This window comes from Aspergillus pseudonomiae (assembly GCF_009193645.1).
Source record: "Aspergillus pseudonomiae strain CBS 119388 unplaced genomic scaffold BDV37scaffold_17, whole genome shotgun sequence".
NCBI classification, from domain to species: domain Eukaryota; kingdom Fungi; phylum Ascomycota; class Eurotiomycetes; order Eurotiales; family Aspergillaceae; genus Aspergillus; species Aspergillus pseudonomiae.
This window is the reverse complement of record NW_022476009.1, coordinates 275,002-298,013: the sequence shown is the minus strand read 5'-3', so window position 1 is coordinate 298,013 and position 23,012 is coordinate 275,002. Positions and strand designations below refer to the sequence as shown.

Below are 23,012 nucleotides of genomic sequence, written 5' to 3'. Positions count from 1 at the left end.
TAAAATGGTGATCTTATTAATTCCTTTTGTGCAAGCTTGACTGTTGTGTCCGGTGGTCCTGAGCAGGCACGGAACTCTCGGAACTAGGGACGGAGAAGCCGGGAATGAGACCGAAGCGTTCGGCGGATCTTGTTGTGGTCCTCTATATACCCCAAGATTCCGGAAACATTGGGACTACTTGATCATAAATCCGAACCGACAATTTATTTATGATTGTACTATGAAGTACGTGAAGTGTTATCGTGAGGTTGTAGTCCTTCACAAAACAATACTATAATCATATTCAACTCATTAACTAGTACATATTATCAAGATTATTAGTTTACAATAGATATCAATATACAGTAAATCATAAACAAACATAGAACATAAATCACAAAGCACTAATGGAAATACGCTTGGCTCCCGCATTGCCATTCAACAATGCCGAACCACTGGTCTGTCTCAAGTGGTTGTGGTGCGTGTCCAGGTCCTCGACATCAAAACTGAATCGACGGGGTCGCTTCCACATGCCAACGTTCTCATCAGTATCACTGACCGCCTCGAGCTGCTCCGACGAGAGGCCAAACTTGGTGGCGATTTGCTGCACCCGTTCTTGTGCGGCCGCCAAATCAACACCACCACCCTGGCCCTCCTTGGCAAGACGGGCTTGCGCATGTTGAAGCAGCTCCAGATGCTGTGTAACAGCCTCGATGGCACCTTCCTGGTGATCGGTGTCACTGTTGAGCAGCTCGGCAAGTGCACTCTCGTGCAACGCTGCAGCAGCGAGGTGGTTACCCGAGGCTGTGTACAGGCCGGACAGCAGCTTGGTCATTTCCAGAGTTACGGGATCACAGTTACCCCAGACCTGACGGAGGTTGTAGCATATGTCTTTACCAAGCTGTGTGGCGGACGAGACGCGACCGCGGCAGAAACGTGTTTCGACCAGTCGGCGTCCGATCCAGACAACGGCTGGAAGTGACCAAGTCTTTTGGACAATACGCGAGGTCCAGAGCTCGGTGAGAATGGACTGATTTGTTAGCATATCTCTTTTCGTGTATCTATGAGAAAAACATACCTCCAGATCTTCAAACATTTCATGTTCACCTAACACAGTGACAAGGTCGTTCAACTCGGCGAAAGGAAGCTCGGTGAACTCCAGCGGGAGCTCCTTGGTCTTGGTCATAATTTCCTGTACGAGCATCTGAGACTCCAATGACATATTCTTTGCAGTTGTGTCATCGGTACACTTCTTGGTCTGGTATCCGTTCAAGTACATGCAGAGCTTGATAGCAGTGAAGATGCTTTCCGGAGTACGTAATCCATCGGTTAGATGCACAAAAGAGTGGAACACCCCAGTCACATCTGCTGCATCTTGGAATTGCGAACGATCGCAGAGGTCCTTCACCATACCCATGGTCGAAGTAACTATGTTGATGTTATAGTCGTCCTGGGGTGATTCCCGCCTGCAAAGAGCGTAGAATTGCTGCACGGCGTCCTTCTTCCGGAGTGGCTGTGCAACAGACAGAGTGTTGCAGAAGTAATCGTACAGCCTGTCCTGGGTATCCTGAGCAGAAGTATGGCGCTTCTGGTTCGTTTGAAGCGTGTGGAGTTTCTCTCCAGCTGCCAAGGTAGGTATGAGATCATGGCTGGATAGACTTCGTTGGAAGGTACTGTAGACCTGACCCTCACGGGACAGTTCGTCAAGGATCTGCTTCGACGAGCGTTGTTTACCGAATACTTCCTCAAATGCAGCGACGAAGACGGCTGGTCGATACTCATTGAGTGATTGGCGTTGGGCGGCAGGTGTCTCGTTGATTACACGCTGGTGTAGGTCGTCAATCAGGCGATTGCCCTCGTCGATGTAGCCTAATTCCAGGTAGATCTCGGCTAGTCTGTGAGCACGGTCAATCAATGCTTCATGGTTAGCAGTAACGTGCACCACTTCATCGACATGGTCATCGAGTAAAGCTGCGCCCTTACGACGAGACTCAGGAGATGATTGAATGGCATGCATCCTGGCAATCTCACGTAACCACAAAAGTGTGCTCGGAGCGGAGAGCCCCTGCTGCTGTTTGGCCAATGCTAGCTCCTCAGCATACAGGGAACGTGCGGGTTCCGAGGTGTCCTTCTGGCGGAGATACAGCTGCGCCATTTGGTGCTTAATGCTAATTGGAAGGGGCTCAGACATATCGGGCAAAGCACGCGAACTTTCTGAGGGTGACACCCAGTCATGGGTATTCAAAACTTGGTGGTAGTTGTTAATCGCTTCCCCGGCATGCTGATCGCTATCCGCACAGAGAGCAGCAAGTGTAAGGGTTGCATCGCGTGTCCGTGCATCTGTGGGGCCATACAACTTGCGGCATAGCTGCTGGTGCTGGGATGCAACTTGGTATCGCTCTGCGTGACTTCCTTGTCCAGACTTGTTCAAAAGCTCCATATAGCCAGTGTAAGTCTTGGGTAGTAGTCCCTCAAGCAGAGCGCGGTCATAGCCGTCCTTTTCATCAAATCGTACAAGGGTGGGCCACAGATGACGGTAAACCTCGAGGGCTGAATCCCACTCTTTGTTCTGCACATAAATGTTTACCAAGGCCACTGCAGCCTTGACACCTGAAGAACTAACTTTGCCATCGCGGATGCAGGCTTCGTAAATGTGACGATAGCTGCTCTCAGCTTCGGCTTGCTTATCCAGTCGCAAAGCCAAATCACCTTCATAGTATCGAGTGTCGATTGTGTGCTTGTCGTGGTCGCCTAGTCGAGATCCAAAGAACTCACTGACCTGATGAAGAAGAACCAGGGCTTTTTCAAACTGGAAGGTGGTCTCGTAAAACTCAACCACAGTCTTCACAACAGCGGTGACTGAAGGGACGGCCACCTGATCTGCCGTGATGGAGGCCTTGAATGCATTACCATATACCACGGAAGCAGTCTGTATATCCAGTCGGCGGAACAAACAATATGCATGATCCAGGGCCAAGCTAGCCAGAATAGGAGCTTCACTTGAAGCGAACTTGGATTTCGACCGAGGGTCTTCCACTGTGGGCCACGCATGCTTCAATACGGCCCACGCAGTGTCACTACCCTCACGCCACTCTTCATCACGAATGTGTTGTGTTGTCAGTTGGTGGCAGAGTGTTAAGAGTGGCAAGGTTCGTTTCTCAGCTCCCGCAGAGGCAATAGAATCAATCCAGCCTGGAAGGAGCTTACTCTCTTCGGGGGATAAGGCCCCCATGCTTTCCACATTACCCTGGGCCGGGAGGGATCCTCTGGCCAGTGACTCTGCCAGGGTAACAGCCTCTGGCGAATATTGCTGACCGCTAGCTTGGTAATATTTCCAAATCTGCAGCGATAACGCGCGATCCATATCATCCAAGCCCATTTCGCGTGCTTCCACGCGCAGTTCCTCCGCCCGTGAGGCCATCTCCGGAGATCTGACACCACCCTCAGCCTCCAAGTCTGCTGACAGTTGGCGGAGAATGGCAGTCGCTTCATCAGGTCGTCCCTGACGGCGTAGGAACTGTGAGTAGTAGAAAGCGACCTTTGTCTTTTGATCCCAGGCGGGACTCGTGTCCACATTGCGCGCTGAGAGGCCTGACCAGAGTCGGGTCAAAACAGCTTCAGCCTTGGCAGGCTGCCTGCTATCTTCGTACATCTGAGCCAGTCGTAGCGAGTAGGCAACACGACGTGGATCGGTGGCATCCATAGAGCGCATCATGGTCTCATACTTGTTCCGTGCGATTTCTAGAGCCATCTCATCGGGGGGTGCGATGTTAAAGTGCTGAGTGAGGAAGTCAGCAGCCTGCATCGCTTCGGACGAATGGGGACCGTATGTCATGACCGTCTGTCGGTAGAACTGTTTTGAAGCATTGTATGCAGCATCTTCTTGGTTATTATCTCTGTGAGATTTAACCAGTCGATCAAGATAATGCAGGCGTTGGGCAAAACTAATGTCGGAAGAATCCCATCCAGATAGTGCCATATCACGTAGCGCGTCAGTCTTGAAGCCAGCTACTTGGTCTGCCTTACCACGACCCTCAGGAGTGGCTACAAGCAGCTGCTCCAACTCGCGGGTGATAGGATCTGATGCGCCAAGCTGCGAGCGGCTACGCATCCAGGCCTCATACAGATGATCATTTGCCCAGGAAGCCTTCGCCCCGTCTGCTGCACGTGCACTGAGGATCAAACTCTGCAACAAGGCAGGTGAATCCCCGCCCAGTACGCTGCGGCGTACTGTAACAGCTAAACGATACAGCTCTACAATGCTGGATCGAGTAAACTGAGACTCGCGATTTGTCAGCTCCAGCTGAGCAAACAGGACTGAATCTGGCATGGCCTGACGGAATGGCTTCGGGAAATTGAGCTCGTCACGCTTAGAGCTAGCAATTGGAGACGCTAGCATATGGGAAAGCCAGTAGCGAGCCGTGTACTCCAGCAAAGTATATGCGTCTAGATAACGGTCACGAGCAGTGACGCGAAGCTTGTCCCAGGAAACCGCAGTCTCATCAGTGAGCGACTTGCGAACCCAAGCCAATGAGCGCATCAATAGATCATAGTGGGCTTCAGATAGTGAGAAAGGCACCTCCTGGCCCATCAGTGCCCGAGCCTGAATGTGGTCGCGAATTAGGTGATGCTTGAAGGTAACAAAACCGTCACGGACGGAGATCAACCGAGCTAGAGGTTGGAAGACTTCACGTTCAGTATTCGATGGGCGGGATGCAACCTTCAGGGTCTTCAAATCCACTGCCAATAGTTGCTCTATTTCCTGGATGCGTAAGGGACGCTCTGCAGCCAGGAGCCAGGCGAGGAGACTCTGGGTTCCTACACGGTTGAGGTCAATGCTGCGTATATGTCGATCAATCACATCACCCAAGGTATGTGGGGAGGTCTTTACTGCAGATTGCATTTCATTAAAAGTTGATAGGTTTCGAATGGCCTCAACGGTGAGCTGAGCCCACACAAAACATCCCTGTGCCCGAGGAACTATGGCCGCTGCCAACGAATCCCGTTGCGATGCATCAAGACCAGCGAATGCAGCATCGGATGTCATTGTATCAACTAAAGCTGCATGAAGGTCATGCTGTGTCAACGAAACATTCATAGAGATATGTTGAGTCGTGGATGCCTCCCGCATGGGCATCTGTGCAGCAGCGAGCGGTCGACTGAAGATGATAACCTTGGACGGCGTGTTCCGCTCAGAGATAGTATCTTGAAGGCGCTGCAAGAAGGGGCCGACGGTGACTTCCGAATGTTTGATCTGGTCAACGCCATCTACCATTAGCATGAAATGCATGTTTGACTGTAAAGCTATACGAATAGCAGTCCAAAGCTGCTCCTCCACTTGCGGGTCTGGTGCTCCAGTCATAGCAAGCTCCAGAGCATTCATAACGCCGGAGAGAATAGACTCATAGGTCTTTCGGCTAGTGACACAGCGATCGAGAATCTGCGTCAGGAGGCCCTTAAGGATGCTTAATGGCAATGTTGTAATGGGTACATCTGATCTGATTGAGATAGGAATGACGTTCCAGATATCAAATTCCGAGGATACCTGCAACTTTTCCATTGTCCACTGGGCCAATGCACTCTTTCCTGAGCCAGGATTGCCAGTGACGAGCAGCATATTACGCCGGTTAATGGTAAACGTAGTTAAATGTGGATCAAACCATGCAAATGAGCCATCAGCCAACGAATGATTATGGCCTTCTAGCAACATATGCAGGGGACGATCTTGTAATTCAAGAAATTGGTAAATGGCAGCGAGGTCCAAGGGAGTCTGCTGTTTAGGTGCCCCGGTAGCCAAAGCAACTTGCGACATTCGACGCCAATGAGTGGTAAATCGGTTGAAGTAGCAAAAGAATGAGCGGTTCACCGCCTCGCTCATGGATTGCCAGTGCTGTGAGCGTTCTGCTTCGCGGTATTCCATGGTGACATGCATAACAAGTTGAAGCACATGGGCGTAGATTTCTGCAACTTCTCGTTGCAGGGCTCGGTAGGTCTGAAAGTAGCTTTCCTGTTGAAGAAGCAATGAAATTCCCAATGTCACCCTACCATACTGACCGAATAAACTATCAATAACGTCGATGTGCTCAACGCCCAGCTACAATGATCAGTCACTCTTGCAACAAGTAGAGCAAACCTTTTCCATTGACGACGTACCTCGAGTTGCAACAAAATAGCTCCCCAGATCATCATGGCTGCCTCATCTGCTCCGTCCATAAAGCCGGCCACGGAGTCTCTCAATGAGCCTACCGCAAAGGCTAGGCGAGAAGCTCGGTGTAGAGCGCCATCTAACCTACTGCCATCTGGTGGCATGCGTCGTAGTCTTTCTCCGGCAATGGTATCAAAGAATACGTCGACAGTTGGAGATTTTGTAAGAATCTCATTTGGGGACATTCCTAACCGCGCCGGACAATCCTTGGAGACATTTTCGAGTGTCTCCCGAAGGAGTGTCTGCGAGTTAGAGTCCCCATTGGCAGCAGTGTTCTCCGTCACGGATGAGGAAGACATGCTGTGCAATTGGTTTACTCAATGATGAAGTACATTAAATAGACATCGAGTACATACACATGTACAATTTGAGGGATGATTTTTTGTGACTGCTATATCGTCCGAGACAAGCCCTTGTTAAGGGTAGGCACCTTTGTCTCCGGTGCTTCATGCAATCCTGACATCATGAGAGAGATCTCCCCAGGAATATATTCCAAGGCTCATCATCGATCCCCGATTGTCATAAGGACCGTGGTTCGCGGAAGTTAATTGAGCAAAAGATCAATACTGATTGTTGGATGATGGAGCGAAGAGCAAGGGATCAAGGAGAAGTACATGGATTTGGCGTAAGTCGTGGTGTCATAAGAAATCATCGCACCCAGTTACTAGTGGTCAATGTTTGGTTCAATGCGTCATGGCCAATGTTTTGAGGGTTTGTCGTCGTTAATGTCAATGACATCACAGGCTTCGGGTTGACCGTCGGAACATGTGAGATCTGGCTTAGAAGAAATCAGTAAAGTACTGGAATTGGCCGAAATAACAGATATAGTTTGTTCATTGTGCTCTGGTAGTTCGTGATGACTCGCTTGGAGTGTAGTATGGTGTCTGTCCTTGGGAAATGATTTATGCAATCACCAATCCATTGCCATTAGTACCAAGTAGTGGTATTAAAGTGAAATTGGGTTACAATACTGGATACCGGCCATATGTTTTATTGGTCCGTAGACTTTATGATGTTAGAGCCGATCCAATCACTAGTCGTACTGCTAAGGCGGTAGGTATGGATAGTTAGGTCACCCGACATAGTATACAGCATTAGCTGTATCTAGCGGATTTATAGTCTTCGCTCAACACAGTCTGTAAGATATCTTTGGGACTGTCAATGAAGATGTCGAATGAAACAGTCATTGTAAGCTCGCTCTATGCGAGAAGGGGAGACTGGAATATCTAGAGCTTCAACTGTCGCACAATTTGTAAGACACACCTATATACGACCCAATGGTTAAGTTAAATATAAAAAGACGGGGAACTACGCTGGCTCATTTTTCAGGTAGACAGCCTACCACTTTCAATCTGGCTAATTGACTGATAGTATTTCAACGTTCTCCATAACTAAGGGGTGAGTGATCGGTTCACCTACTGGACAAGACGATAGCGAAGCTTACAACTAGCACGATGAATCAAATCGTTCGCTTTATGTATCAAAGCCAAGACCTATATCGATGCAGACAAAATTCAGGTTCTTTTGGGACTAACACGAATGGACAAGGGTACTACTAGTCAGCTGAAATGCAATGGCAAAATGCACGTGGATGAAGTTCATCAATCGATAACTAACGCCATAGAACTCGGACTCGCCTCACTAAGCACTTTGCCCTAGGCGAGCTAGGTCAGAGAGAAGAGCTCTCGGATCATAATAAGTCTCCAGCGGAAAGACAGCTGCGCTGATGATTGCGTGCGATGTATGTCGGACCTTTCTTTCTCGATCGCCGCTGGACCTTCTACAAGAGTATCTCCCGAAAATCATTAACTGCGACATCTAACACGAATTGTTGGGTAGTGCCCGCATGTAGTAGTTGAACTGGTTGGATACCACGTGGAACTCGACAAAGAGTGCCAAAGAAATGTGGGAGGTGCCTCGGCTGCCGGTCTGGAAGTACTCTGGAATAATTTTGGTATATTGCTAAGCTCTCCCATCCATGGATGTATCCTGCGTACTACCTGAGTTATACCTTGGGACATCTCTTCTACAAAGCAGTTACCCTCGGCGGCCATCTTATGTTAAAGAGAATGAGCAGGCGTAACAGATGTAAGTCGAAGTACAACTGTAAGCCCTATATTAGTCGTTCTATTGTTCACCACTATACCCAAGTATGCTGAACAATCTTCTCTCAGCAAGCGGAGGTGGTTTCTATGGAAGTTTTGGTCCTAGGACTTCACAATGTAGTATTCTAAGACCAAACACACGCTACATCATCAATCAGACACACATTACGCCCAAAGACCAATCTAGACCTATGTGAGTCGCTATACTCACCCATGCAAAGTTTCGGAAACGACTTCCTATTGAACCTCACCTGACCAAGTAATGAATAAACAAGAGGAACCAGAAGCCGACAGCAATGTCCAAGTATAGCCTTTCCCCACAGTTGTACCCAAGGTTGCTAGGCGTACTCAACCGTAGGTGTGCGCGGGAATAAGTATATATACCAACCAATCCCGTGGTTGAAATGTACTAGAGCTTAGGTATAAGAAACATATATACTTGTATGGAAAGAATGCTGAGAGCAACAAAGTGGACTAATCATGGTGAAATCGATTGAAAAGCTAAAAGCTTCGCTTAGTCAAACTATCGACCAGACCAGATAGTGAAGGCCCTTATATCATGAATCTCTCACCAAAGAAGCGTTTATAATAGCGAAATGGTGGCGTACGGTAATCACACGGCTTATTAAAGCGCTTCCTGATGCGTCAACATTACTCAACAGCCATACTTGAACAGTGGTAGCTTATATGGCATCCACGGGAAGTGTGGCCGTCTGTGAGTCTCTTACCCTCTAAGAGGGCTGTTGCAATCAACCAGGTAGGTCTTTCGCTATTCACAATCTTCTGACTCCCTGATATCTATAAACCACTTGATGAATCGAACACGAAATCTTTGTACCAAATCAAGTCACCAGCTTTTGTCCCAATGATGCAGCTTACGCTATCAGTATGCAATTTCTTTATCTTCCAGTTTAGCGGAAGCCCTGGATGAAGCCAAGGAGCGCCTCCGCGTACAAGCAGGACACACCGCCCAGTATGCCAGTGCTCTGGCAGAAGGCTTCCAGCGCATAGCCGAGCAGTTCGAGATGTCCGATTTATCGAACGAGGAATTAGAGGAAGAGATTGACAAGATGAGTCAAGAAGCAAGGGAGGAGATCGATAGACATATCAAAGAAACCACCGAATATCTGAAGGCGTTCATGAGGAACATCTCTAGGAGAGAAATGGGAGAAGCAAGAAGGAGGCTGTTGATGGATTGTGCCAAAGAGGCTTTTCATGCCGCGGGGAAAGCTATCGACTGCTTCCGCTTGATCTGTGAGGAGATTCAACAGAGATTATTGGGTGTGGTAGAAGAATCACAATGGGTGGCTCAGGCAACTAGATGGTCGAGAGAGCGCGCGCTTTCTCATATGCGGCAGATCTTCCGGGAGGATATTCACTCGAGATATGGTTTGTGATGTCTAGTTAGATGTTCTGAAGCTTAGTGGAGTGGGACACGTTTACGGTGTCGGTTTTAGGTACTACTGGAATTTGCAAGAATTTCTATTATTTTAGGGGGTGGACAAAGACTCCCATCGGGGTTTCTTCCCTAGATATGCTTCTATCTCAATGGACTTTCTTTCCCCAACCCAATGTAGCGATACACCAGTCGCAATCTAACAACAAAATTAAGCAATTTAACAGCATGTAACCGAAAGAATACTAGCCCCTCCACTCCAACTGAGACATTCATCATACGTTTATGAACACCCTAAATTAGCGCCTACCATGAAAAGCTACCCATATATTGCGGGCAAGGCTAATATTGCGAATACGATGAGAGTCTATCAATCAATTTCTTGCATAATTCTCAGGTATATATGACGAGCCTGTGGACGTATAGTGGATATGGAGATAAATTCCACAAAGGAGCCGCATTCTTGGTTCTTTCGTTGAAATTTCAAAGACAACGTGGATGCCTCGGCGTGGGGCATTTGTTACCCACTTGATATATCGATCGAGATTTGAAGCGACCCTATTCGTCGGCTTTTCTTGGTTGAGATTTACTTTCATCTGCTTTTCCGATATTGTTGGCATTTATAGCACGCGCCACTCTAGGCTTCCACATAAGCTACTCGATCCACGGCAGTGGGGAGTACGAACACTAGCAATGGATCGTGTCTGCCAAGTAATCACGCAATCATGGATATCAATTTCATGTCAAGCAGAACGTTGATCAATTGAGAACTACTAGTAGCAACTTTATGTGTAAATCCAGCGCCAAGCTGCTAGTTCCGTCCGAAAAAAATGCTTAGCATGCAATCGTGTTATAAATTCCAGCTGAAAAGCTGCAGCACACGCCTTCATGCGGATAACTTTTAACAAGAAGCTTTCAGCATGTACAATAGACATCGAAATAAAGATAAAGATTGCGGCATATATCGTAACGAGACGCAGACAACAAAACCAGAAAGGGGTATTTATATATACAAAAACTACCAGAAGTACGGGTTTCCGTAAACATCCGCATAACACTGCAGTGAATCGGGGCAGCTGAAAAAAATGAGTTAGCCTAATACTCTCACCGCCATGATCTCGATATACTTACTAGACCGGATCCTTCCCGAAAATGATATGCCAAGAATACTCCATCACCCGCGAAGTGACATCGTCCGGCAAGTCATTGGTCAAAACCCAATTATAGTACTGCATATATTCTTCGAAAGAACGCTTCAAGACCTGGTCGCGTGACACGGCGAATTGCGAGCAGCACGGCGCACCAATGACTTCTGGAACTTCGGTATTGTTAAAAAGCTCCTTCCAGGCCTGCGCGTAGACCGCCTCGGTCGTTTGTCCGGGGCGCGGAGGGTTCCGTAAGGGCCTGAGCTCTTCGGGGCAGCCAGGTGTTTCCTGGCATCGGAGATTGGCGTATCCACTCTGCTGAATAAAGTCGGCTTGAAGGTTGCGGACCGCCACGACGTTGCTGTACTCCATGTTATCGGTGTGCCAGGCAGCCGGCCAGCCGTCTTTATGGCTATGGACGAACACGATGAGCGATGGGAGGTCGTGGTAATGTTCGATGATGTAATGAAGGTATGCCAGACTTTCGCGTCCCTTATTGATGGGGGTATGCCGCGTGGCGCTCAAATCATCAACCGTGTAGATCACATTCCGCCATCTGACCTGTCAGAAAACCGCATCCAGAAATGCGACGGACCAAACTCACTCAGCTAAATCATTTGCGACCCATGACGTATCCTCCGAAGCCAACTTGGCCATCACAAGCGTTCGGTCATTGGGGACGATAATCGGGGTGGTCTCGTAAGTCTGAGGGACGACCACATCCGATTCCATGGCCGTTTTGTCTACCTGGTCACCCTGATTGACCTCGTCGGAACCCGCGGAACTACCCCCGAAGCGCCAGAAGGATGATAGCGACACGCGCGAATCATCCTGAACGGTGTCGAGATGGCGCTTGATCAGGAAGATGGCGAGGATCAGGAGTGCGGCCGTACCAACACGGATGGATAGTCTCATCTCATAATATTAGTTGTCGACCCAGTTGAACAATTTTTAGATATGCAGATTCCCGAGGGATCGAAGGGAGGGAAGGAAATGCGGCGACGTCGGTGGTAATTAAACGGGGGAGCTGTTAAGCGGCGTGTTACATGAACGATCAAGTCAAACGCCGGTGACGAGCGTAGGTCGTGCAAAAAGAGGGGAAACAAAAGAATAATAAAGAGTCACCGGATTCTCTAAGCTAAAACTGAAGGGATTCGAATGAAAAGGAAGACAACGGCGATTATGAGGCCATAGGATATATAAAGAATGCGTCAGAAACTCGATACGAGAGACAAGAAGTGAAGAAGAGGGGAAGAAAAGATAAAAGAGAAGAAAAGAGAAGAAGGGAAAAATTAAAAAGAAAAAAAGAATGAGGCAGAAAAATGTGAACCATAGGAATGGCCACGATGCCCTCCCTGAGCAGTGCGAACAGAAAAAAAAAAAGCTTATCACTTGGAGGCGTTGACACGCGGATTGGTGGGAATGGAAGGGGCGAGACACAGCTGATCTGCAGGGGCCATCGAGGCCTCTCTTGCGTACGCTTGAAACGAGTTCCATGTTCCTGGTAGATTAACTGAGATGACCAAGGACGAAATCAACGACTACAATTGTTCTACAAAAGCCGAGTCTTTCTTATGGAGCATCACTTAATCTTGATTCCCTGACATTGGTTGATTAAATCGCCCAAACACCGCGACACAATTGACTTGTGTTTTTGAATCTTCGAGATTAGGGGTTAGTCAGCCTCCCAGCCAACCATGGCTAGTAATGGACTAAAATGACCACACCCAACTACCGACGCATAATCGGTCCACCTCGCTTCAGGCTTGATCGTCAACGCCGGCCAAATACAACTCCGTCGGCCTCCGGATGTCACGCATCTCGTCCCTCTGTCTCTATATATCCTCTGGGCAGAGACGATGTACCCTCTTCAGAACTCAATACCGGGGGCCCCGAGTGTCGTCCTGCTCATTCGGTCAACAAAACAGAAGATCCCGTCTTACATTGATCTAATATGGTTACGATCCACAGTGGACGAGTCTATCTCTAACGGCCCACCAAGCCTTCTAGTCTGACTGGTTGGTGGTCCGTGGCAGTGGCTCCCTTAGCGCCATCATTTTATTCTTTCAATTTTCCATCTCGCGGTTCAAGACTCGAATATACTTCAATAACCACACCCTATATTAACCTTGATGGAAGTCGCACACGCCGGGATTACATGAACAAGCCACCCAGAATGTGATACCTTCGTCGCAGAACTCCCAGGCCGATCGTTGAGCTCATAAATATCCGAGAGAACCCCTAAGGGACGAAGGGTCTAGGATTGTGCGTCTATGACCCGGTGATCGACAGGTGAAGTCCCTTTTACATCCAGGGTCAAGTTTAAACTAACCACTTCGGACGATTCTCCTTGTCTGAATGAAGTAAACAATTCTCGGCGAAATCATGGCCCGCCAAGTGATGACGACGACGCTGGGGACATGCAATTGAGACATGGTTTTTTCGTTTCATTGTACTCCATAACCGATATCGAGTTACCCACAGAGCATTTACCTAAAAATGCGGGGCTGAAACGTCGGTTTCTCTTGACCACTTTCTTAATCTATTTTTCCGGGTTGCTGTGAGGCTCGGTCGTATATCGGATTTCCCCTGGATTGTTCAGCCATCAGGATCTATATGCTCCCTTCTTGGTCCGACCAGCCACATCTACAATTTACCATGACTTTACATTCAAGTAAGAAAACCCAGCAATAGAGAGTTTTCTCCAGCCCCAAGGTTATTGCCTAATAACTCACCAAAAATATCGCGTCGCGCGGTCGATATCAAAAGCGGATAGATCAAGCACGCAGACGTAAGGGCCCAACTTTCATCAGATCAATAGAGAACTCTATAATATACTTTTTAGTTTTTCGGCGGACGAACGGCGGAGGAATGCCGGTGGCGTTTGCTTACTTTGCTTTTCCTGGGGGAGGAAAAAACAAAAGTTAGGAGAAAAAATATAATAAATAAATAAATAAATGTCAAATAAGAATTAGCCTCAAGTTATAACGCTTCCCTGGCTAAACCCAACCCATGCATCCCTACAAGCAGATGTCATATCTATGTATTCTATACAATCAAGGGGCATTACGTAGTCTACTTAAGGTAAACTTTCTTGTAATAAAAAATCAATCTGAGACCAAGGAATTGTATTGTGATTTTGAGTACACATTATCAGCTAATACGTGATCCATCGAATTGAAGCAAGTTATATATATGAATCGTAGAGCCGCGACTTGGTCACATGCCTATCTTATAGTTTAGTATGTTCCATTACATACCAACAGACAGCCCGTTAGCATTCCCCTGTATTATGATATCATCGATAGCAAGGCCTGCTGTAGAAGTAGTGCTACTAGTGTATGGTTGGATGACAGGGAGTGGCGGATTGGTTTAATATCAGACCAAATGTTCCTGGTGACTCGCAACGGTCCAATCGGGTTGTTTTGGATTTATTCAGGCGGGAATTCTTCAGCGGGGTTTCGGGAGATGTCGAGTTTATACTCTGAGAGGCTTGTAAAGCCTTTCCATTGTTTTATAGTTCAGATGAGGTCAGCTGTCAATGTGAGGCTTTGAGACCAAGAAGCCTGGTAGGGAGTTATATCACATACTACTCCGGCTCTTCTCCTCTCTATAGAATCCTAATTTCAGGGCGCGCATTTATTTAGTATTTGAGTACGTTCTTGGACATGCTTATAGTCATGTAGACTTCGAATCATATTCACTCTCATATTCACCCTCGGAAATATGAACATCCAAACAATGCTTTAAATATACCCAGGCGCCTGCGCCTTGCACACATAAATCATCTTGCCTCGTATAGGAACGTCAACTCACAGAACGATATCAACTTTCCTCACAAAAGGCTAACAGACAAATAAACAAAACGAAATTCCAAGAAAGATAGCATGCAATATACGATATGCAGCTTGTCGATGGGAGAACGCCAGACCAATCCAATGCGGTTGAAAGAAATATCAGAGAAGAATATGCATATCGGGACATTGTCAATGAAGAAACACGGCGGTCAGCTCATGTTGCCCCAAGCCGGAGTTTTCAACTGGGTGTCGCAAAATAATACAATGCGGGAATTGAGAAGATGGCTCGCCTGCATCAAGATGAGGGTGACAGGAGAGCCGCGCGGATGTCGAGGGTCGTTGATTTCAGCGAAAGTCGGTGTCGGACTGGGAGTGCCGAAAAAGCCTCAGCAACATTTTCCCTTCTTCTTGGTGATTTCAATTCTCTCATCGAGCTCCTCTCCGACACTACTAGGTGGGAATCCAAGCCAGCTTCGACGCTTGTCACCATGTCCCAGCCTAAAACTACCATTGCCTTCGAGAGTCCCCGGCCCCACCGGCGATGTAACGCCGTCCAGGCCTGATGTTGACCCCTGTGATGAGGTAATGCCAAGTTGTTTATTACGCTGCTCCACCAGCTTGCGCGTGATGACCTGAAAAACCTCCTCGATGCCCTCACCGTCCTTGGCGCTGATTTCATGACAGCAGTCCCATCCGATATCTTGTCCCCAAAACCCGCTACTGCGCTTGCTGTCGAGTCCTTGGAGCGTGGTGCTAGACGAATGGCTGACGCCAGCCGTGGGCGGGGGAGTGGACGCCTGAGACGGATACAGCTGCTCGGCGACGTAGGCAATGGTACGTTCAAAGGGGACTCGACGACGGGATGGATCCAATGCTACAATGTCTGATTTCGTTCCGACGACATGGATTACAACCGGGTCCTCGTCACCCAAGTTCTTCTTCAATTCCAGTAACCACCCCGTCATTTCCTGGAAACTTTGTTCGTCCGTAATGTCGTAACACAGGAGACAGGCGTTGGCGCCACGGTAATACAACTTAGAGATACTGCGAAACCGCTCTTGTCCAGCCGTGTCCCAAATTTGCAGACGGACAATGGTATCCGAGGAACTGTCGAGGACACGCTTGGTGACGAAGGATGCGCCGACGGTGGACGCGGTTCCCACAGGATTGAAAGCGTTCTTCACATAGCGTTGGACCAAAGATGTTTTGCCAACGCCTGAAACAAGTTGTTAGTCATGAGCGAGAGAAGAGGGAGAGACGAGGAAACTCGGTGTCCGTACCTTGTGAGCCCAAGATGACGATCTTGGCCTCGAGAGATGAACTCATGGCGGGGTAGACGCAAAGGCGGGGCCGCTGGAGAACTGAATTTGCATGTTCCAGCAATATTAATGGTAACCGGAGGAAGAAATGAAAGCAAACCGGCAGTGAAAACTACTCGTATGCAACGGCATGCACGTCAGATCCCGATGGTACAATAATAATGATAATAGAACTGAGAATAAAGGAGAGAAAAAAAAGGAAAGAAAAATATCCCGGCAGGAGAAACACAGTGGGTAATAAACAGACAAATCCGGACCACAGCGAAGCCGGAAAATCCTCCTTCACAGCCAAAATATGTGGGAGAGGAGAGAAGGAACGAAAAGATGTTTCTGTGGTCGATGGCGGAGACGAGGCTCAAGAGAATTTTACGAGAACATTTTAATTAGAATACCAGTCATTGCGATTCTCGACGAAACGTACATTTTACAGGGCGTGACAGGGCGAAGTCAATCAGCTGACCCCCACAGAAATCAAGATCCGGTCAGGTGTCAACCCCATCTTCATTGTTTCCGGATTTACTTCTTCTCTCTTCTCTCTTCTCTCCAATGCTCAAGTCGATTGTCTTTTCTGCTTTAATTTTCTCACCTGACTCTGTGTTGTTTTTGTTTTCCTTTCAGCGGGAACAATCGAGAGCTAAATGCGAATCGCTAGTAATTACCGATCAACAATCGTCAGTGCGCTCAGACAAGGGACAAATCCCTTACATTCTTGGCTTTGAAATGAACAATAACAACATTTTGACGCAACACTAATGAGACCTTGCAAGTTTTCGCTTCCTGCGGCAACTCTGTTTCGATAATCTATCATTATCAGTTGGAAATTATATGATTTTTCATCGACACCGCGGTCTTTTCAAAATATACCTCCGATGACATCATCCAGGTACCTCATTTAAATTTGAATCTGCTGTGGACCCCCGATTAGATCAGCCTAATTTATGGATACATAGCCTATGAGATTGCAGATTGTTGATTCTCGTGCCATAGTCGCGGAGTACCCCGGAACCAGGCAGATAGGTGGTCTGGAAGTAATTTGACTGCTGGTTTTGCGACACACTCGGTCTCCGACGAACTCTAATACTGAAACAGGAACGGTGCATCCGGCCCTACCTGATTTTTAATCTCTTATATTGAAAGATGAACAAGGTAATGTTCATGAGAAACCGACGATGTATGCGCAGCAGAAAAATACAGTATAATCTATACAAACAAGGTGCTTTCTCCACATTGCCTCAATGCCCGAAAGAATATGAAATTTATTCTGGATGATCCGGGAGTACAAGGTGGCAGCGGTATTGCCATAACTGTACACCTTCGTAAAAAGATTTGAGAAAGTTGTCTAGATCTTGACCTTTGATGCGTGGTAGCACGCGATCAAAGACTCCATCGTGGCGCCAGTTACTTTGCAGTTGTAATGCTGTACATGATTACCGATAGATGATGCGAAGATCTTGATATATGTACGTATGGCTGCGCTACGGTTCGTATATAACTTGCAATCGGACCCAACCTTTCCTTCCTGCCCCTCTTCAACTGTCTATATATCAGTCAACACTAAGGATGCCATATCCATCTTAGTTACTCGTAGCCTAGGATACTCTGCTAATCTAGACATTCCTATGTGCTTTGAGTCGTCCAGCCTGTGATGACTATAAGAGAGGGCGAATCTTGGTGACTGTGCAAGGTGTGTGCAATTACTTCGTCTGTGCCAGATCCAATTCCGATTATGTTGCTCGGTTTCACCTCAAGTCCCTTCAGCTAAGGGTGGAAACTATGTATCTTGGTAAAATCATCTATGGCACCTTCGCATCTTATGCCACATTTATAGGGGCAGCTTGGAGAAGACATCGTGGTAGGTAGGCGCTACATTTAGGTAGTCAGTGTGAGATACTTCATTAGATACGAAGACTAAGCTTCATACACATGCCGAAAAGTAGTAGCATCAGCTTCTACATATCCTGTTTTGTCCAGCCGGTAGAGAACCCCATTTTCTGTCCTTTCCCGCGAACTCTTTCAAGTGGCTTCGACAACGCAGTCAATATTTAGCTCATTCGTACAGCATCTTCCTGATGAGCCACGATATGTTCAGCCGATCGGGGCGGGTTTATTTTCATTTAACGATCTACAAACAAAAGAAGGGGGGTATAGCACATTGTTGAAGTCCGTCTGTGTACATATTGGTTTAAGAGAAGACGTGACAAAACCGAAAAACCGAAGGTCAAGTTTTGTGATATCGACTGTTCTGAGTACCTGAAAAGGCTGCGCAATTGAATAATCCCAGCCGACTTCCTCTATGTCCTCCAGTTTCATATCAGAAGAGGGTGATATCTAGAATGACAGAGCTTAGTGCTACAGAAAGAGCCGCTACGTCCCAAATTCTGGAGGATCCTTTGTGAGGGAACAGTATGGATTCAGGATTGTACAGTAGAGAATGATCCCTACGTATCTTTGGGTAGAAGCTTCCAAGTTTGAAAGCACCCAGGTGTTCATCATGGTTTTGAGACATGAAACAAGTGGTCAGAGCACACTTTACAATCATTGTTAAGAGTAGTACATACATTGGTAGTATTTTAAGGCATGATTGCGCATTTGTTCATTGGCTGGCTCTCTTCTAGTTTTATCAATATACACTTCTTGGTACGATTTTTTTATACCAAAGACATACACTGAGTATGACTTTGAATAGCCACACATCACTACTGGAGTAAGAAGCAGTACATTTGGTGGCATTGTTACGGTGGCCCTGTTAGTCCCACAGAGGGGTTCTGTTAGCAACCTGCCACAATCATCCCCACACAGTATTCTCGAAGGGGAAACTTTAGATACACAGTAGTACCATTGATTACTTCCCCACATAAGCGTGGGGACTGACTGAACTTTGACTTGAGCATATGGATCGTGCAAAGAACGATGTCTAGAGCTTGTATATGCCTAGAAACAAAATAGTATTGTTTATTGGGACTGTGCTCAGGAGATTTCCATCTCGAATGGCTATCAATAATCTGTTCGCATTAATTGAAGAAGTAACTTAGCCGCTCATTTTGGCAATGTGATAGGTACTTATTTTCAAGATTGGTGTTATCCATGCCTGTTGATACTTGATCTCTTACACTTTTTCGTTTGAGAAGAATATGAGAGAGGTGAAAATTGACTGCGATATTCTATTCATATCAAGTCTAATGCCAGTGATCGTCATTCATGACAATCCTGAAAAGTATACACATGCTTTGCTCTTTGGCAAGAAAGAAAAATCCACATCATCCGTTCCACGGAGAAAACTCAGGGGGTAGTCATATCTGAAAGCCAAACAAACAAAACGGGGAATCAATTGAACAGCTGCACCGACTCAGGGCAGCTGCGGCGCCGAATCCATCGGCAAAAAAAAAAAAAGAAAAGAAAAGAAAGTCAATATGAGAATGGTATATAGAGAAAGGAGAACCCGGAAAAAGAAAACTATGCTTCGGGATGGCTGATGGGAAGAAAATCTCTCCCAAGTACACCCATGCTCTTTTATACTTTTGCTTTTAAGAGAGGATCTATCCATCCATTTACTCCGAGGTCGAAGGGGAGTATTCGGCAGCAACGACCTTCTCAGGATCTTCGGTGGAGTTGCCGAATCCATACTCGTTCGCCTTCTGCTCAATCTCCTCATCAGAAAGCTTCGGCAGTTCCTTGGAGGCCTTGACGTAGCTGATGTTCTCGGTGTAGCCCTTGGCGAAGATGATGTCGATTTCCTCCAAGCTTCGGTTGGCGGTCTCGGGGTAGAAGAGCCAGATGATAGGAATGAACAAAGCGTTCAGGGCAGCGAAGAACAGGTAAGTACCCCAGCCAATGTGAGCAATCATGACGGGAGTAATCATGACAACGGTAAAGTTGAAGAGCCAGTTGCTGCAGGTGGAAACAGCGTTGGCCTTGGCACGAGTCTTGATAGGAGACAGCTCAGCCGGGTACAACCAGGGAAGAGGAAGCCAAGCAGCGCCAAAGGCAGCCATGTACAAGAACAGACCGAACACAGCACCCTTAGATATCTGCTTGTCATCCGGGATCAAACAAGCAAAGGTGATAATCATGGCAATGGTCTGGATAATGGAACCACCCAAGAACAGCTTGCGACGACCGATCTTCTCGATAAAGAACCACGAGAAGGTGGCAAAGATGGCATAAACAATCATATTGATACCACCAATCAGAAGGGCTTCATCGTTGCTCTGGTGCAGGGACTGTTTCAGAAGGACGGGAAGGTAGTAGATCACAGCATTGCAACCTGAAAGCTGTTGGAAGATTTGAGAAGAAGAGCCGATAAGCATACGACGCAGATGCTGAGTACGGCCGCCAGTAAGAAGGTCCCTGTAGCGAGTGGTGGCTCCAGCACCGGAACTATTATTCAAGTTAGTTACCGTCATATCGGGTAAAAGATTTCAAGGCAGTAAACATACGCTCTGATCGAATCGATGACCAGGTTCTTCTGGATTTGAGTCTCCTGGTCATGAATCTCAAAACCACCAAGGGCAGCGAGCACGTACTCGCCCTCCTGGATGCGGTCCTTGGAGATCAAATAACGAGGAGAGTCGGGAAGGAAAAACATTCCAACAATAATGATAACACCGAAGACGATCTGGAAAGCGATGGGGAAACGCCACACCAAGTCATCGGGACCATAGTGGGCTCCAAAGTCAATCCAGTAGGCAATTGCAGTACCAATAGCAATTACACCACCTTCGATACAAATCAGGAGACCACGGTTACTGGTCTTGGAGCATTCGGCCTGGTATGTGGGAATGGTGGAAGTGTTCATGCCGTTCCCAATACCTGTGATAACACGACCAATGAAGAACTGAAGCAGAGGAATGTGATCAACAAACGAGGTAACCTGGATGATGACACCAATAATCATGACAATAGCGCCAGAGAAGATCATCCACCGACGACCAGTGTGGTCACCAAACATCAGGGCAAAAATAGCACCTGCCAAACAACCCAATTCGTAAACAGCTGTTACCAACGCTTGCATTGTATCATCGTCCTTGGTGGCAGTAAAAACATTGTTGAACGCCTTGTCACTAATGATACCGGACATGACACCCTCTGCAAACGATTAGCCTTCCCACATCTTCTACATACTTTCCTAAATATATGGGAGGGACGGTGTGATAATGACTTACGGTCATATCCAAACAGTAAGAAACCCATCGTAGCGACAGTGGACACGGCCAACGACAGTGGCCGGCCCGACAAGCCAGCAAATGTAGGCGCCATGCTAGGCTAGGTAGTCTGAAGAGAGGAATAGGCCAACAAGAGGGATATGCACAACTCGATACGAATCTCCGGTGCAGAAAAAGGAGATCAAGGAACAGTCGCGCTCGTTTCCCGGCGGTTTCGTTCCGTTATTTTTGCCTGAGGATCGAACCTAGGATGGTTGACAAGGAAAGTAAAAGACAAGCGATCAAACGCGGAGAAGTCGGGGGGAGAGGGGGGGTTATTTCTATTTCTCCAGGTACAGGCAGTTGTGGCGACCAGGTATGCCTACTGGGCAGACATCTGTTATTCCCCCAAAATAATACTCCACCAACTTGCCAATTTTCATAGTTAACCGTACCATTGTTTGTTTTGTGGAGCAGGGGACCGAATGCATCAATAACTCTGGTTTAAGCATTTTTTTGGCGCGGTTCGCAAGGGGCTCCACAGCTCAGTGGGCCCAATGGAGGAGTGCAGCTGTGACATCACTCATAGGATTCCCTGGAAAAGGCAGCCTTAGAGGAGAAAAAATAAAAATAAAAATACAAAGCCTAAATTCTACAAAATCCAATTTTGAAAAAGAAAAGATTATTCACACTACTATGGGTCCCCTGAAGACCTCTCGGTCCACTATCATTGGCACATTCTTCCGTTCCCGATGGCTTCTTCAACTTCTTAGGCCTCTGAATGCACAGCTTGTCGCCGGCTGTTACCTCCGACGTAGGTATTCGGGTCCACCTTGTGCTTCGGTCGGCTTCTCTCATTCCTCGGTCTCTTTATCGAAGAATTCCGTAGAAGTCCCATTCCGTGTGTAGGGGGATATCATTACTCCGTATGGGGAGTAGGGCATAGCGGACGTCACATGGAGCATCCTGACACAGGCCTGACTTTCCTTTTTCATCTCCACGCCCCAGCCCTTGGGGAAAGTAGAGCGAGGGGTTTTCCGTTCCCATGGGGTATTGCCCTTGATCACGGACGCATGACCTGATGAGATCATCCACTGTATCTCACATCCAGTGCTATTCAAGCCTTCAATCTACACGATATTACGTTCTTATCAGCAAAAGTCGAACGCGGACTATAGCTTCACGCCATTCCCGTCGCTAATAACGGGATCCACGGTCTACTAAAGCTTCTCACCATCGTGCCGAGAAGAGGACGCCGTTCGGGAAGCCGTTCCCGTTTATTGGTTTCCCAACCGCGCCTAGCGTTAACCTGCAAGGCAAGATGTTAGATGGCGCCAATAATATTCATGCATTGGTCAAAAAGTCAGATTATTCATAAGACGACAAAAGCAATTTCCATGAGTAACCACAACTGCTTTAGCGAAGTTGGCATCTGTCAAGGTACCGAGGCGGGCGTATCGTTTGCCTATCACAGTAGTGATGGATGGTAATCGGTGATTTGACGCCAGGCCAGATGACCGTATGGGTATCCTCCACCGTGGGTTTGGTTGTTGGCTTCTCATAGACTCAAACATGGATTTGTCTCCACGTCCCCAATTTTTTGGTTCACCATCCTTGGATTTGCATGGATGATTTTCCTTGCGTGGAGTCGACCCAATGATTTTTTTTTTCTCGGCCTGCCGCAATCTTCGGAACCCGCGAATTCCAACTCCTTACCTTTAGTTGATATTGCGCCATTGTTCTACCGGATACGCCGACTGAAAACGTATAGCCAATGTCGGCTGATCCGAATAACATAAACATGGGCAACCAGTAAGAAAATTCCTAATATTGCCCCTCATCTTGTGTAGAAATAGAGGCACCAATCTCGTTGCACATCGCATGGCATAAGCTTAGTAACTCATATGTACAATGCTCCCTCGTGT

The 23,012-nt window shown here is 47.3% G+C and overlaps 5 protein-coding genes across 5 annotated transcripts; 1 reads left to right on the top strand and 4 right to left on the bottom strand.

The window, feature by feature from the left end:
- Window positions 1–258: 258 nt before the first annotated feature.
- BDV37DRAFT_243083 (uncharacterized protein) lies at window positions 259–7,040 on the bottom strand. The gene is made up of 4 exons (XM_032081391.1): window positions 6,541–7,040; window positions 6,133–6,484; window positions 1,058–6,073; window positions 259–1,009 (listed from the first exon to the last, which is right to left on the bottom strand). The coding sequence occupies exons 2-4, from the start codon at window positions 6,481–6,483 to the stop codon at window positions 374–376; spliced, it is 6,003 nt and encodes a 2,000-aa protein (XP_031943698.1). The 5' UTR covers window position 6,484; window positions 6,541–7,040; the 3' UTR covers window positions 259–373.
- A 311-nt stretch (window positions 7,041–7,351) lies between these two features.
- BDV37DRAFT_280969 (uncharacterized protein) lies at window positions 7,352–9,686 on the top strand (the record flags this gene model as incomplete). Its single annotated transcript, XM_032086717.1, has 2 exons — window positions 7,352–7,372; window positions 9,177–9,686. 2 exons carry the CDS (start codon window positions 7,352–7,354, stop codon window positions 9,684–9,686), a joined length of 531 nt encoding a protein of 176 aa, XP_031943697.1.
- Window positions 9,687–10,573: 887 nt separating this feature from the next.
- BDV37DRAFT_64000 (DUF3431 domain-containing protein) lies at window positions 10,574–11,828 on the bottom strand. The gene is made up of 3 exons (XM_032090985.1): window positions 11,435–11,828; window positions 10,817–11,386; window positions 10,574–10,761 (listed from the first exon to the last, which is right to left on the bottom strand). Exons 1-3 carry the CDS (start codon window positions 11,743–11,745, stop codon window positions 10,704–10,706), a joined length of 939 nt encoding a protein of 312 aa, XP_031943696.1. The 5' UTR covers window positions 11,746–11,828; the 3' UTR covers window positions 10,574–10,703.
- Window positions 11,829–14,913: 3,085 nt separating this feature from the next.
- Window positions 14,914–16,097, bottom strand: BDV37DRAFT_63739 (Rab family GTPase). The gene is made up of 2 exons (XM_032090983.1): window positions 15,908–16,097; window positions 14,914–15,843 (listed from the first exon to the last, which is right to left on the bottom strand). The coding sequence occupies exons 1-2, from the start codon at window positions 15,951–15,953 to the stop codon at window positions 15,014–15,016; spliced, it is 876 nt and encodes a 291-aa protein (XP_031943695.1). The 5' UTR covers window positions 15,954–16,097; the 3' UTR covers window positions 14,914–15,013.
- Window positions 16,098–19,367: 3,270 nt separating this feature from the next.
- Window positions 19,368–21,315, bottom strand: BDV37DRAFT_63810 (putative MFS monosaccharide transporter). The gene is made up of 3 exons (XM_032090984.1): window positions 21,109–21,315; window positions 20,383–21,031; window positions 19,368–20,323 (listed from the first exon to the last, which is right to left on the bottom strand). Exons 1-3 carry the CDS (start codon window positions 21,200–21,202, stop codon window positions 19,495–19,497), a joined length of 1,572 nt encoding a protein of 523 aa, XP_031943694.1. The 5' UTR covers window positions 21,203–21,315; the 3' UTR covers window positions 19,368–19,494.
- Between the last annotated feature and the right edge of the window lie 1,697 nt (window positions 21,316–23,012).

What these genes read in the sequence shown, in the direction of transcription:
- BDV37DRAFT_243083 (XM_032081391.1), bottom strand. Translation starts at nt 6,483, where the DNA reads ATGTCTTCCTCATCCGTGACGGAGAACACTGCTGCCAATGGGGACTCT. An exon ending in CTATTTTGTTGCAACTCGAG is followed by an intron (nt 6,074 to 6,132) that starts GTACGTCGTCAA and finishes TGATCATTGTAG; the next exon opens with CTGGGCGTTGAGCACATCGA. An exon ending in AAATGTTTGAAGATCTGGAG is followed by an intron (nt 1,010 to 1,057) that starts GTATGTTTTTCT and finishes CTAACAAATCAG; the next exon opens with TCCATTCTCACCGAGCTCTG.
- BDV37DRAFT_63810 (XM_032090984.1), bottom strand. Translation starts at nt 21,202, where the DNA reads ATGGCGCCTACATTTGCTGGCTTGTCGGGCCGGCCACTGTCGTTGGCC. An exon ending in CTTACTGTTTGGATATGACC is followed by an intron (nt 21,032 to 21,108) that starts GTAAGTCATTAT and finishes AATCGTTTGCAG; the next exon opens with AGGGTGTCATGTCCGGTATC. An exon ending in GTCATCGATTCGATCAGAGC is followed by an intron (nt 20,324 to 20,382) that starts GTATGTTTACTG and finishes CTTGAATAATAG; the next exon opens with TTCCGGTGCTGGAGCCACCA.
- BDV37DRAFT_64000 (XM_032090985.1), bottom strand. Translation starts at nt 11,745, where the DNA reads ATGAGACTATCCATCCGTGTTGGTACGGCCGCACTCCTGATCCTCGCC. An exon ending in GTCGCAAATGATTTAGCTGA is followed by an intron (nt 11,387 to 11,434) that starts GTGAGTTTGGTC and finishes CTGACAGGTCAG; the next exon opens with ATGGCGGAATGTGATCTACA. An exon ending in TTCGGGAAGGATCCGGTCTA is followed by an intron (nt 10,762 to 10,816) that starts GTAAGTATATCG and finishes CATTTTTTTCAG; the next exon opens with CTGCCCCGATTCACTGCAGT.
- BDV37DRAFT_63739 (XM_032090983.1), bottom strand. Translation starts at nt 15,953, where the DNA reads ATGAGTTCATCTCTCGAGGCCAAGATCGTCATCTTGGGCTCACAAG. An exon ending in CGTCATCTTGGGCTCACAAG is followed by an intron (nt 15,844 to 15,907) that starts GTACGGACACCG and finishes AACTTGTTTCAG; the next exon opens with GCGTTGGCAAAACATCTTTG.